Below are 12,182 nucleotides of genomic sequence, written 5' to 3' on the forward strand. Positions count from 1 at the left end.
TTCTCAAGCTATTGTATTATTTTGATTGTTTTGGTTGATGATATGGATCGTTTCTTAGTTTGACAGCGTCAAAGTACATCTCAACAGCCTTCTGCTTCGACCTCTACTTAAAAAAAAAAGGTGTTCAGGGAAAAGACAATTCTGCATTGGAAAAAGGACTGGATCTTGTGTGAAATGGCTGATAGCCTATTGATCCACTGCATAACATGCAGAACTTCAGGTGCGGTCACTACAACCGCTCGAGGGGCTGCGCAGACAGACCCGTTCCACCTACATGTATCATGACAATTTTTGGGGAAAGGGATGCTTCAACAGATGCATGTGTTCTCTTGGTTTTGTTTGCCAGAAATAATGTTGAAGTCTAAAAATAACCATGACTTCTGGAGAAACAACTCATTGTGTAATTAAAAATGATCAGCCCTACCTTTACAAAACTTGTATTTGATTATTCAATATTTCGGTTTTTTTTTCAAAATGTTCATCTGCAGGGAAAAGTCCTTCAGACCCAAATATATGCAAATAAGTGTAATACAGGCAAGAGTTCCTCTCCGAAACAGTGACACCTGCCATCAAAGAGGACATTGTCTCTATTATTTCTATATCCCCTAAAGATTGGGAATGCTGCCACTAGAAATCTGCCGTCTGAGGCAATATTGTATGCTGGAGCAAGTCTAACCAAGGTCTTACATGTACTCCACCATATGAATCTGAAGGCGATCACCAATAACACCTTTCTGGAGTACCAGTCAACCTACCAACAACCTGCCATCATAAGGGTCTACGAATGAGAACAAAGGTCTCTCCTCAGACAGTCAGAAGGAGAAAAGTTGGTCTTGGGAGGAGATGCAGATTCACCAAGGCACTCAGCCAAATATGGAAGCTATGCCCTGATGGAAATGAAAATGAAGGCCATCAATGCGCAGCTTGTATGGCGGGCCATTGGTGCCATTATTATACAAAGTTGTATAGTTTTAACCAATCAGAACGTGAAAAACCATACAGGTATGGCCGGCCAACAGATTTCGCCATATAGACGTAAGGTTGTATAGAATATACCAGTCTACCACCTGATAAAGAGGTCCAAAGAGAAGGTGAAACTGACAACAGCAACAACAATGGCAACGATAGTGTCGAGAGGAATGACCCTGACGATGACTTCCAGACTCAATCCAAAGATGCAGAACTGCTCTCCAGCATGCCTCTGGGATCAATGGACTGGATGATGCTGTAGACCATCTTTTTCAATCATTGAGAAGAACAAGAATAAATATATGTCAATGTTTAGAGGATCAAATGATTAAGTCATGCTATACTATCATAGGATAACCTACTAGACAACTGTAGATTCTGTAAAGGATCCATGCGAGAAGAGAGCAAATATGCCAGGTATGACCAATTTCTACATCGCTGTGCAGTTATCAGATTGAGACCTTAGTGAATCCTGTCCACTTATAACAAATCTATTCACAGGAAGAGGAATATCACAGACATCTCAAAGCTCAAGAACTGTTAAGTGACCCACATGTGGAAGGAGTCAATGGTGACCCATATATACTGGTCAGTTGCATCAACTCCAGATGGGAATGGCAATATGATGGTGTCAAAGTACAAGTCGGTGTTCAACCGCATCAGAGATGTACATGAAGGCTTGTTTCCTAAATGCGGCAAATTCTATTGGACCTCACCAAAACCTATATCTTACTGGGTTCATTTTATAGAACAAAACCTATATCTACTGGGTTCATTTTATAGAAGAACCTTATTTAATTGTTCCTATTACAGTTAAACCACTGTTGCTATATGTCAATTGATGGAAATAGGGCTCAATTAAAGGCTTCAATACAGATTAACTGGATCATTTCTGTTGTGATCTTTTACTAGACAGAGACATTAGAAGTGTGTGTTTGCAATTTTTCAACCCTAATGTAGCTGACACAGCTACAAGAGGGATTTTGTGCATAAAAATCACATGTACATAGAAAATAACAGTAGATGTAATGTTAACTCAATAGGAAAATAGAAGTTTTAGATTGAAACCTTTGTGAATACTGTCCACTTGAAACAAATCAATTTACAGGAAAAAGAAGTTCACAGCCATCTCAAAGCTCAAGAACTGTGAAGTGACCAACATGTGGAAGGAGTCAATGGTGACCTACATATATACTGGTCAGGTGCATCAACTCCAGATGGGAATGGCAATATGATGGTATCAAAGTACAAGTCGGTGTTCAACCGCATCAGAGATGTACATGAAGGCTTGTTTCCTAAATGTGGCAAATTCTATTGGACCTCACCAAAACAAATCTGTTTACAGGAAAAAGAATTTCACAGCCTTTACAAAGCTTAAGAACTGATATGTGACCCATATGTGGAAAGAGTCAATGGTGACCCATATATACTGGTCAGGTGCATCAACTCCAGATGGGAATGGCGATATGATCAGGGGTATCAAAGTATAAGTCAGTGTTCAACCACATCAGAGATGTACAAGTACATGAAGGCTGTTTTTTCCAAAATGTGGCTAATTCCATTAGCCCTCACTCAAACCAATACCTACTTGGTTCAAAATTATCTTGGTTCATTGTAAAGATGAATCTTATTCATTTGCTTCTTTTACAGTTAAACCGCCATTGCTTTGCGCCTGTTGTTGGACATACGGCTCAATTAAAGGCATCAATACAGATTAATTGGATCGTTTCTGCGTCAAACCTGGATGGGAATGGTGATATGATCGTGTCAAAGTACAAATCGGTGTTCAACCACGTCAGAAATGTTTATGTACGTACACGAAGGCCTCTATCCTAATTTTAATCCATTAGCCCTCATCAAAATGTATACCTACTTGGTTAAAAAAAATTTCCTCCCAAAGTTCCTCTTTTCTAAGCTGGTTATTTTATCACTTTTCTATAATTCCCCCAATCAGACCTATTTGGAAATGTTTGGCAGGATTCACATTATTTAAAAAGATTGATATTAATTTTGGTTTTCCACATGTAAAAAAATTCAAGCAAGTATTTATAGAAATACGTAAAGGAAAGAGAATATACTGTTCACTTGAGACATCACTTATTTCTTCTTTTTTTTGTGCAGGACAAATCTTGAGCAAGCTGTAAACTTTTCTAAGTTTTGTTTAGAATAAAGTCTTTCATTTACAGGTTTTTTTTTAAACTAGTGTACTACACAAAACCATACCATACAAACTCTGATTACTATTCTCGTTATTATATTATATATTATTTGTTTTTCATAGGATTTTTGTGGTGACTTTCTGTCAGAATTCTCGGCCTTCATGGCCAGTGACGCCAGACAAGCCTCATAGGACCAGCCAGGAAGTTCACCATCATTTGATGATGAGCATGATTGAAAACGGTCTCCTGCTCAATGTCTTGGAAAGAAGAGGATGCATTTATGTTACCTGTTATAGTACTCATTAGCTGTATTGCATTCAGAGTACTAATCATACGTCTACAACAGATGCCTCGCTTCTTTGCCTATTTTTCTTTTTGCACGTCTTTATCCTAGAAAAATATATATTTTAGTGTCTCTTTCAATGATGTCTGGAATTTTACTGTAAAAGTAAAAACCAGCATAAGCCAAACCAGCACAGGCGAAAAGAAAACTGTGCATAAATATAAGGTAATCACAATTCCTCTCTCTCATCATTCACTTTGCTAGACTAATCAGTCTAATGTAAATAAATATTTGTTTGATAAAGAAAAAAATACTCTATGCATCTCAATAACTTTGAGCTGCTAAATGAATGAATGAATTTTTTTTTCTTTCAATTATTGCATTTTAGGGTACCATTTGAAGTGGAAACTCTGCATCCAATGAACATAAGTAATTCCTTATTCATATTGATTTGATATTTTGTATTGTCATGTAAACATAAAATAACACAATTTTGATAGTCTAAATGACCAACATTTACAGAGTTCGCACTGTAGTTGGGTTTGTAACCTGCTTTAGTCGTCTTCCTAGGCCGTTTGTCAATCTAGTGTCACCAGGACATCATGAGATGGACGAGTTGTGATAGTCTTGCTTCCATAAGAATTCCGGATGGTAGGGGGGTCCTTCTGTACAGCTCTTTGAACAGGTGTAAATCAACAGTGTCCCCCAATCAATACTTGCATCAAGGCTATCTACTTCCAAGTGGGTGAGGAGCTGGGGCATAATCTGGGGGGAAAAAAAACAGATGTTTTCTCCAATAAAAGGAAAAATAATTTCTGAAGTGATGTTCATATTGTGGGGTAAGTGAAAATGTCAGAGAGTTTTCACATTCTTTTCGTGTAAATTCAAGTGGAATAATACATGAAAGGGTCCACTGCAAAGGATTACTCTTCACATGCTCGAATGATCAAAATGTGACCAAAAAATAGCTGAAACATTTTGGTCAAATTTGTATGCAGTCCCATAAATGTATTTCAGTGAGGTGCATGTGTGCAACAGCACTAAATGATTGAAACACTAGTTCAAAAACTCACATCTATGCATATTATGTAATTCAGTTATTTTTTTTCAAATACTGTTATCATAATAACATACAGTGTAATTTCAAAGTCCCCCCCCCAAAAAAAAAAAAAACTATATATATATCAAGATCACATTTTGTAATCATCAGCATTCATGGGAAATAGATCATAAACTTGTCAAAAATTGTGAAAATAACTGGAAACAATTAGAATAAACCCAGACAAGTGGAACTAGCTAACTCATTGTACCAGTTAAAGAATTTCTTCACCTCAGCTTTGAAAATTTACATGGAAAGTCAGATGACTTTACAATATGACAATATGCATGAAATGAAGAGTGCATTATGTGATGTCTGTTTGTCATAAAACCCATGCCATCCTTGATGGGTTAAGCACAGAATGGTTTCAAATTTCCCATGAAAGATCATACATGCAGAAAATACGAAACATAATCATTATTTATAAACACAAATCTATGAGATATCTACAGACAAATAAACCATTTTATTTTTCTAGGCCTGAACATCAAATCACCTGGAATTCAAATTGTCTTTTTGCCCCACAGGAACAAGGCACGATATCCTTTTCACTTGGCTGATCATTTGCAGATACGAAGAGGGGTCGACCGCCCTTCTGATACCGTAGAACCTAAAGAATAAAAGTTCATTGAATAATTAGCATCATTCTTGTGACAAAGAAAACAGTAAGAGTAGCATTCATCTTGGCTTAGTCCCGATTTGTGGGGTGGGGGGGGGAGGTGGAAGGGGCAGAAATTGCTAACCCCCTTCCCTTCATAATAGACAGTAGTCAGTTGTACAGTCCTTCAATTCGGGGTTGCACTGAAATCAGAAAAAAAAAGTTGAAAATGCACTTGCAAGGAATATTGTTTGTAACTTTGAGGTGGACTTGACCTTTAAGTAGACAATAAAATAAATTGGAATAATTTCATTTGCTTATAACAGTCCCATGGCCTGTTGGTTGCAATCAGTAGATTTCATGCAATAAGGTCAGCAGCTCACAGTTACATGTAAATACAGATCTTTTTTGTTTCTGCAGGTGTGCATCAGGATTGAATCTTAAACTACTTGCCCCTGATTTATTAACTTGAATATATTTTACATCAAAGCAGACATACTTGATCAGGATCATGAGAAATCCTCTTCTTAAAGTTCATGAACTGTACATCATCATCTGTCTCTTTCCTAGCCATTCTATCAAGATCCTTGGTGCTCATGTAGCCATTCTCCAGTTCTACTGCAGTTTGGACCAGACCGGCACCAACTAGTCTAAGGTCTTCATTACTAGAACCCTTCTCTATGTTCTCTTCTGCTTCTTGAGCAGCATATTCCTCACTTTCTGGTTCTGTCACAAGTTCAAACTCTGGAAAGAGGAATTTATTGTTGGCTGGGGGAGTGGCATCATGAAGACCTATCAAATCAAAAGAAATAAATGCTGTTGAGAAAGCAACACTCAGCTAAAGATTTGACCTGGTGAGCAACTAAAACTTATTTGTCTGATGGGGAAACGGAATAGTACAGCATTTGCAAATGTTTATTCAAGCAGTCTTTCACAATGCAATATTTTTCGAAAACTGGTTTGAAATCACTTGAAAGCAGGGTTGTAATAAAAAACGTTTTTTATTAAAAAAAACAAATAAAACGTTTTTTATTGTTTTAAAACGTTTTTTTTTCCAACGAACGATGAAATTTTCTGTAAATAAATTAAACTATACACTTAATACAGTACAATTTAAGCTGCTGATGTTTTAAATTAATTTTTAGAGTAAGTAAAAGATAACTACATTTTTTGTTACTGAATTTCCAATAGAAAAGTTCATATTTTCCCCCAAATTACTAAATCATTGAAATTGAATGCAAACAAGTAAGTTGACATTTTATAAGTTTATTCCTCATACATTTACATACATGTACATACTTTTGGGTCTCGTCAATCTAGGGGGTAAGAAGAATTCGCACAATGTAAGAAAATAACATAATCTATAGACTATGTGCTTTCAAAGCTTAAAGGGATGGTCCGGGCTGAAAATATTTATAGCTTAATAAATAGAGTAGAATTCACTGAGCAAAATGCCGAAAAATTTCATCAAAATCGAATAACAAAAACAAAGTTATTGAATTTCAAAGTTTAGCAATATTTTGTGATAACGGTCGTCATGAATATTCATTAGATTAGGTGGGGAGATGATGTCACGTCCCCACTTGTTCTTTTGTATTTTATTATATCAAATTAGGTTTATTCAAATTTTTTCCTCCAAGAACTAGAAAAATTGGATTGACAACTGATTTAGTGCATTAGATATTCATTGCTGCAACTTATTTCATTATAAGGGAGACATATTATTCACACAAGTATGAAATAATGAAAAAAAATATGACTTTATGTAATAACATACGAAAAAGGAAAGTGGGGATGTGACATCATCAGCCCACCTAATGAATATTCATGACGACTGTTTTCACAAAATGTTGCTAAACTTTAAACTTCAATAACTTTCTTATTTGTTATCCGAATTTGATGAAATTTTTCGGCGTTTTGCTCAGTGAATTCTACTCTATGTATTAAGATATAAATATTTTCAGCCCGGACCATCCTTTTAATTTGATTTTAATCAATTTTACCAATTTTAGTGCATGAAATACAAGTTTGGGTTTAAATTGATAAATAAACCCCCTGAACTGCTTATTTTTTTAATTGAGGAATTAAAGAATTTAATTTTGAGGAATTAAAAAATTTAAATATTTGTACAGTTTTTTGGTTAGTTTTGGTTTTTTTCAATCGTTTTTTAATGGAAATTATTGGCAATATTTTTCCAATCGTACAAATATTGATACAGATACGAATGTTGGCGAAAAATTCGCATTGGCTTTATACATGAAATCACGTTATTGAGCAATTCAGGGTCTGACATGCACTTGTGTAATATCATATTCGCATACCCATGCATCCCAAAAATAGTCTTGAACAATATGGCATGGCCCTGTCGTGCTTATGGATTTATCATAGAAATTTTAGGGGGCCATTACGGTCCCCTTGGACTGTTAGGGTTAAAGGTCAAGTCCACCCCAGAAAAATGTTGATTTCAATCTGTAGAGAAAATTCAAACAAGCATACATGTAATGCTGAAAGTTTCGTCGAAATCAGATATAAAATAAGTTACATGTATGACATTGTAAAGTTTCGCTTTTATTCACAAAACAGTAATAACATCTCAGTGATATGCAAATGAGAGAGTTGATGATGTCCCTCACTCACTATTTCTTTTGTTTTTATTGTTTGAACAATACAATTTCAATTTTTTCAGATGACCTACTTGACTGAACCAAAAAATGTTAAAACAATGGTAGTTCCATATGTTCAGGGAAGAATTAAACTTTATTTCACATGACAATGAGAAAATAATGAAATACAAAATAAATAGTGAGTGATGTCATCAGTCCCCTTCATTTGCATACCGACCAAGATGGGCATATAACTGTTATGCAAAATTAAGCAAAACTTTATTATTTTGCATCTGATTTTGACGAAATTTTCAGCATACATTTTTCTTGGGGTGGACTTGTCTTTTAAGGTTTGCTTGCTGACTATCTTATACTGAATTTAAGTACTTTTCTTCATATTTACAAAGCGCAAAGTTTCACCTGCTTTTGTGTGTACCTCAAGAATACAATGTCAAATTTACAGTCTATTTGTAAAATATTATGCTTGTGCAACACTTCCATTTCATTCAAGTTCCATATTTGAGCTTATTTTAAAGCACAACACTCATGTTTGTTATAATGAGAATATTCTTAATATAGATTGATGTGCACAATTGAACAAGAGGATTTCAAGGAACATGACAAAGGGATGGAGAAAGGGGGATAAGGGGGGAAAGAGAAAAAGAGTGGTGTCGAGAAAGAGATCTAGTTAGAAGAAAATAATGTGCCACTTAAGAAATAAAAGTATAAAAAAATATTCATCTAAAATCACATCCATGACCATGCATATTTATAACACACAAGTCTATGAGGTGTTTTAAAACACGTTTTTTTGGTAAAAAAAACGGGTGTTTTAAAACGCGTTTTAAAACATGTTTTAAAACACACCGTTTAAAACGTGCCAACCCTGCTTGAAAGGGTAACAAAAGTAAATATCTTTCACTAAATTTCATCATCAAGTTTTACTTTGTCTGATGGCATCAGAATTGTGTCAAAATATGGACTTTCATATTTAATTCAGAATCATCAAATTGTAAGTCTTTCCACATCTTGAAACTGTTATCATACAATCTAGCCAAATTTTATGAATACCTCACTTAGTACTGTTGTCGATAGGCCTCATATTGACATTGATGTCGACATACAAAGGATTTTCAACGTTTCCGACATGTCGACATGCACGCACCCACATCGACATGTAAACATAAAATAAAAAGGGGTCTAGCCTAAAGTCACGAGTGTAAAGCTTAGCTGAAAAGTTAGAAGCATTTATCCACAGTAATTGGCGCGATTAAAAGGTTTATTCAGCTTAGCAGCGCATTAAATGAAAAAAGAATACCTGCGAGCTGCACGGCAGCAGTAATTCGTCTGTGCGCGTGCGGGGCCGGCCTGCCCGATCGAGCCGCCCTCGATCCCGACGATCGCTCTAGCTCTAGATCTATATCTAGCGCTATAGCGAGCGTAGCGTAGTAGCATTCCGTACCCATCCACGGAAATATGTACCCATCGCTATTCACCGTGCTTGATATTACGTTGCTCCTCGAATGCATTACTTTTCACATAAACGTGAGCAGCAACGAACATGTGTTTTTGTCAAAGTCGTGACCGCCGCAATTGAGCGCTTACTTCATATCACGAAGTCACAGAAAACTTCACTTCCTTCGTTTGGAGATCGTTGCACGGATTGCCGCGGAAGTGATACTGAAATTATTGGTCGATTTTCATTATTTTTTATTGTCAATTTGAGGAGCTTGCGTTTGCAGCACATGTGTACCAGCGTATAATACGCAATGATCACTGTTGTAATTGGTGATTTTCAAATTGGCTCCGAGTGTTATTGGGCAATGCTTTCGAGACCGGATCGTGGTACAAAAACTTGATTCTCCAGAAAAAAATGTGGATTAATCGGTGATTTTGGAAGTGAATTCACTCTAGCTTAGTGAAAATGTTTCCCGAACTGAGCCTGTATTATATAGATCTAGATCTAGTGTGGGGATATCACTCGTGTCAAGGTGAATACATTTGATTGAGAGTGTTATGTTCCACGATCTAATGATTTTTTTTTATGTTAGGGAGCCTAGGCTAAATTACAGTCCCTTTTTCATGTTGACATTGTCGATGTCAGGATTAATTTTTAAGCGACATGTCGACATGGATTTTTGTTCCCGACAACAGCACTAACCTCACTACGATGCGAAAATATCCCACATACTAAACGTGTTCAACAGGATATTTTCGCTTTTTGAGATTCATATTTATCGGCCAATACACACATTTTTTTATCTAGCACTGCTCATGATGTTGCCGCCCTCTATACGCGTTCGTTCTTCAAAATTGGTACATTAAACTTTTTTCAATTTATGTTTGCCTATATCTTGCTGTTCTGAAATGGAATAAAATCTACATTCCAAGAAAAAAAAACATAACCGAAAAATAATAAGAAGAAAATGTTTCATTTTTTTTACAACAAATAAACAGCTGAAACATGATTCAACAGCTATATTTTTTAATGATGGGTAAGTGAGATGATTGTCCCGATTTACCAAAGCTTCTTATAAGATATAATCTTATTAAGATTATAGACCCTCTTGAACCCTTGGCCCCGTGGGCCAGCCCCTGTAGACTACATTAGGTACTGACACTAGTTTACAAGATTTGTGTTGTAGCTGTAGACATGTGTCCAAAAAGTCAATAGGTGAGTTGGCCTCAAATTTTCTTTAAAATTTGAGTGAACAATGTAGTTAAACTTGGCGACATCTTCACATTTTCTGGCAGCCAAGTTGATTATCTATTTATGTGACATGTTTCTAGAGCTCCTCTCAGAGACTCTCACAGTCCTATGTCAACAAAAAGACTTTAAAATGCCTGTTTTCATCCACTAGCCCACACAGAGTCACAGTACAGCCTATAGCCATAGGGATGTACATACATACATGTACATGCATTTCCAGCACACTTTATGGAGTATTTAAGCCTTATTATTCACTATTTAGGGAATTTTGAGGTAAGTTTTGAGCAATGTCTGTGATTATAATGCTAATAAAGAATATATTTAGGTAATGCTTTTTAGTAAAATGATGTTTCAATTTTATTTTGTCCTACCTGACTACGACACGAGTCTACTCATCACTTGACAGTAGAGGCGCACGGCCAATATGGGAGACTCTCTCCAATAGGGGAGACAATCTCCCACATTGGAGACTTGCTTTGCAAAAGGACAAAAAAAACAACACCAACAAAAGCATGATTTTTTCCCCAAAATTTTTTGTCTCACTGAGGTCAGAAGCCCATTTGTTTTGTGTGTGATTGACAACAAAAATCCTTATCAAAACAAAAGTAGACGGTGAATATTTAAAGTAGACGGTGAAAAGGGGTAATTTTTCATGAGGAATCTGCTTATCACATTTTTATTTGCCGCCAAGGTAATCCTTTTGCAGCAAATGTAAACAAAGGAAATTGGACTCCAAAATTGGAGACTGTCTCTGAAATTGGATACCCAAATTCTTTACAAAAGTCTCTGATATTGGAGATAATCTCCCACATTGGAGACAGTCTCCAATATTGGCCGTGCGCCTCTTCTGCTTGAGAAGTTGAGTGACATCATTTTCTCCAAAATATTTAAAAGTAAAAGTTTTTTTTTAAACGATAGCTAATTAACCTACCAAATTCCTTGCCACATTTTGCTTTATGACCGATTTTCCAATCCATAACTTGATGGTCTTTGCAGCAGTATACTGCCTTCTGACATTTGCCACATTTCCTGTCACCTGCATTGCACCCGCAAACGTCACACAACAAAACATCAAACTGCTTGGGAGAAATTATGTCCTTTTCTGGAACTTGACTGTCTTCATCCGGTGGTTCATAACTGTAGAAATCATTTCTCCTCTCTAGCTGACACCGAAAGATTGCAAATGGACTTTTTTGGTCTTCCGAATTTGATGTTTGGTGACAAGTCGCTTCTCTGCAGCAGAAGACGTACAGCGTGCGGTGGAAACAGGTGCTCTGCGCCGTCGCTTCTGCGGTCGCGTCATCCTCGTCGCCGGTTGGTGGTGGGCAATATATTTGCAGTAAAAATGTCATTGTTTTGTTGCAATTGGGACAAAACAAATTTTTAGATTTCGGGACCTCCTTGAGATTCAACCATGCTGGCTTTCCACCTACTTTACTTGGGAAAAATTGACTGAGCAGACGCCACGGTGGTGATTTTTCAACGAATCCCAATTCCACGTTGTTTGTACAGGCAGCCATGATGATCCACGTGTGTACATAATTATTTCTATGGGTGGGGCATGGGGCTACTTGGTCGATAGATTTTATCTCCATACACCGGGCTCCGTAAGGTCAGGAATAAAAAAATCCATAACAAAGTAAGCATGGTATAAAAACTTTATTAAAAGATTCCTTATTAACAATCAGCGATAGAGTGAATGGAGGAGTATTTTGAATAGAATAAAATAAAATGTAATACTAGACTTAAATCATGTGACAC

The 12,182-nt window shown here is 36.4% G+C and overlaps 1 protein-coding gene across 2 annotated transcripts; it reads right to left on the reverse strand.

The window, feature by feature from the left end:
- Window positions 1-470: 470 nt before the first annotated feature.
- On the reverse strand, window positions 471-11,952 carry LOC129265853 (programmed cell death protein 2-like). 2 transcript variants are annotated; one of them, XR_010294155.1, is made up of 5 exons: window positions 11,353-11,952; window positions 5,608-5,900; window positions 5,007-5,120; window positions 3,444-4,176; window positions 1,454-3,385 (listed from the first exon to the last, which is right to left on the reverse strand). XR_010294155.1 is itself a non-coding variant. In XM_054903780.2 (4 exons), exons 1-4 carry the CDS (start codon window positions 11,939-11,941, stop codon window positions 4,012-4,014), a joined length of 1,161 nt encoding a protein of 386 aa, XP_054759755.2. In that variant the 5' UTR covers window positions 11,942-11,952; the 3' UTR covers window positions 471-4,011. The 2 variants fall into 2 exon arrangements, 1 of the variants encoding a protein (XP_054759755.2); XM_054903780.2 differs by having other exon boundaries at window positions 471-4,176.
- Window positions 11,953-12,182: the final 230 nt, after the last annotated feature.

This window comes from Lytechinus pictus, chromosome 7, assembly GCF_037042905.1.
Source record: "Lytechinus pictus isolate F3 Inbred chromosome 7, Lp3.0, whole genome shotgun sequence".
NCBI lineage: Eukaryota > Metazoa > Echinodermata > Echinoidea > Temnopleuroida > Toxopneustidae > Lytechinus > Lytechinus pictus.

Excerpts from the sequence above, each read along its gene's own strand:
- LOC129265853 (XM_054903780.2), bottom strand. The coding sequence starts at position 11,941 with ATGGCTGCCTGTACAAACAACGTGGAATTGGGATTCGTTGAAAAATCA. Across the intron at positions 5,121-5,607 it reads TTTCTCATGATCCTGATCAA|GTTCTACGGTATCAGAAGGG; the intron begins GTATGTCTGCTT and ends TTTATTCTTTAG. Across the intron at positions 4,177-5,006 it reads AAAGACAATTTGAATTCCAG|ATTATGCCCCAGCTCCTCAC; the intron begins GTGATTTGATGT and ends TTTTCCCCCCAG.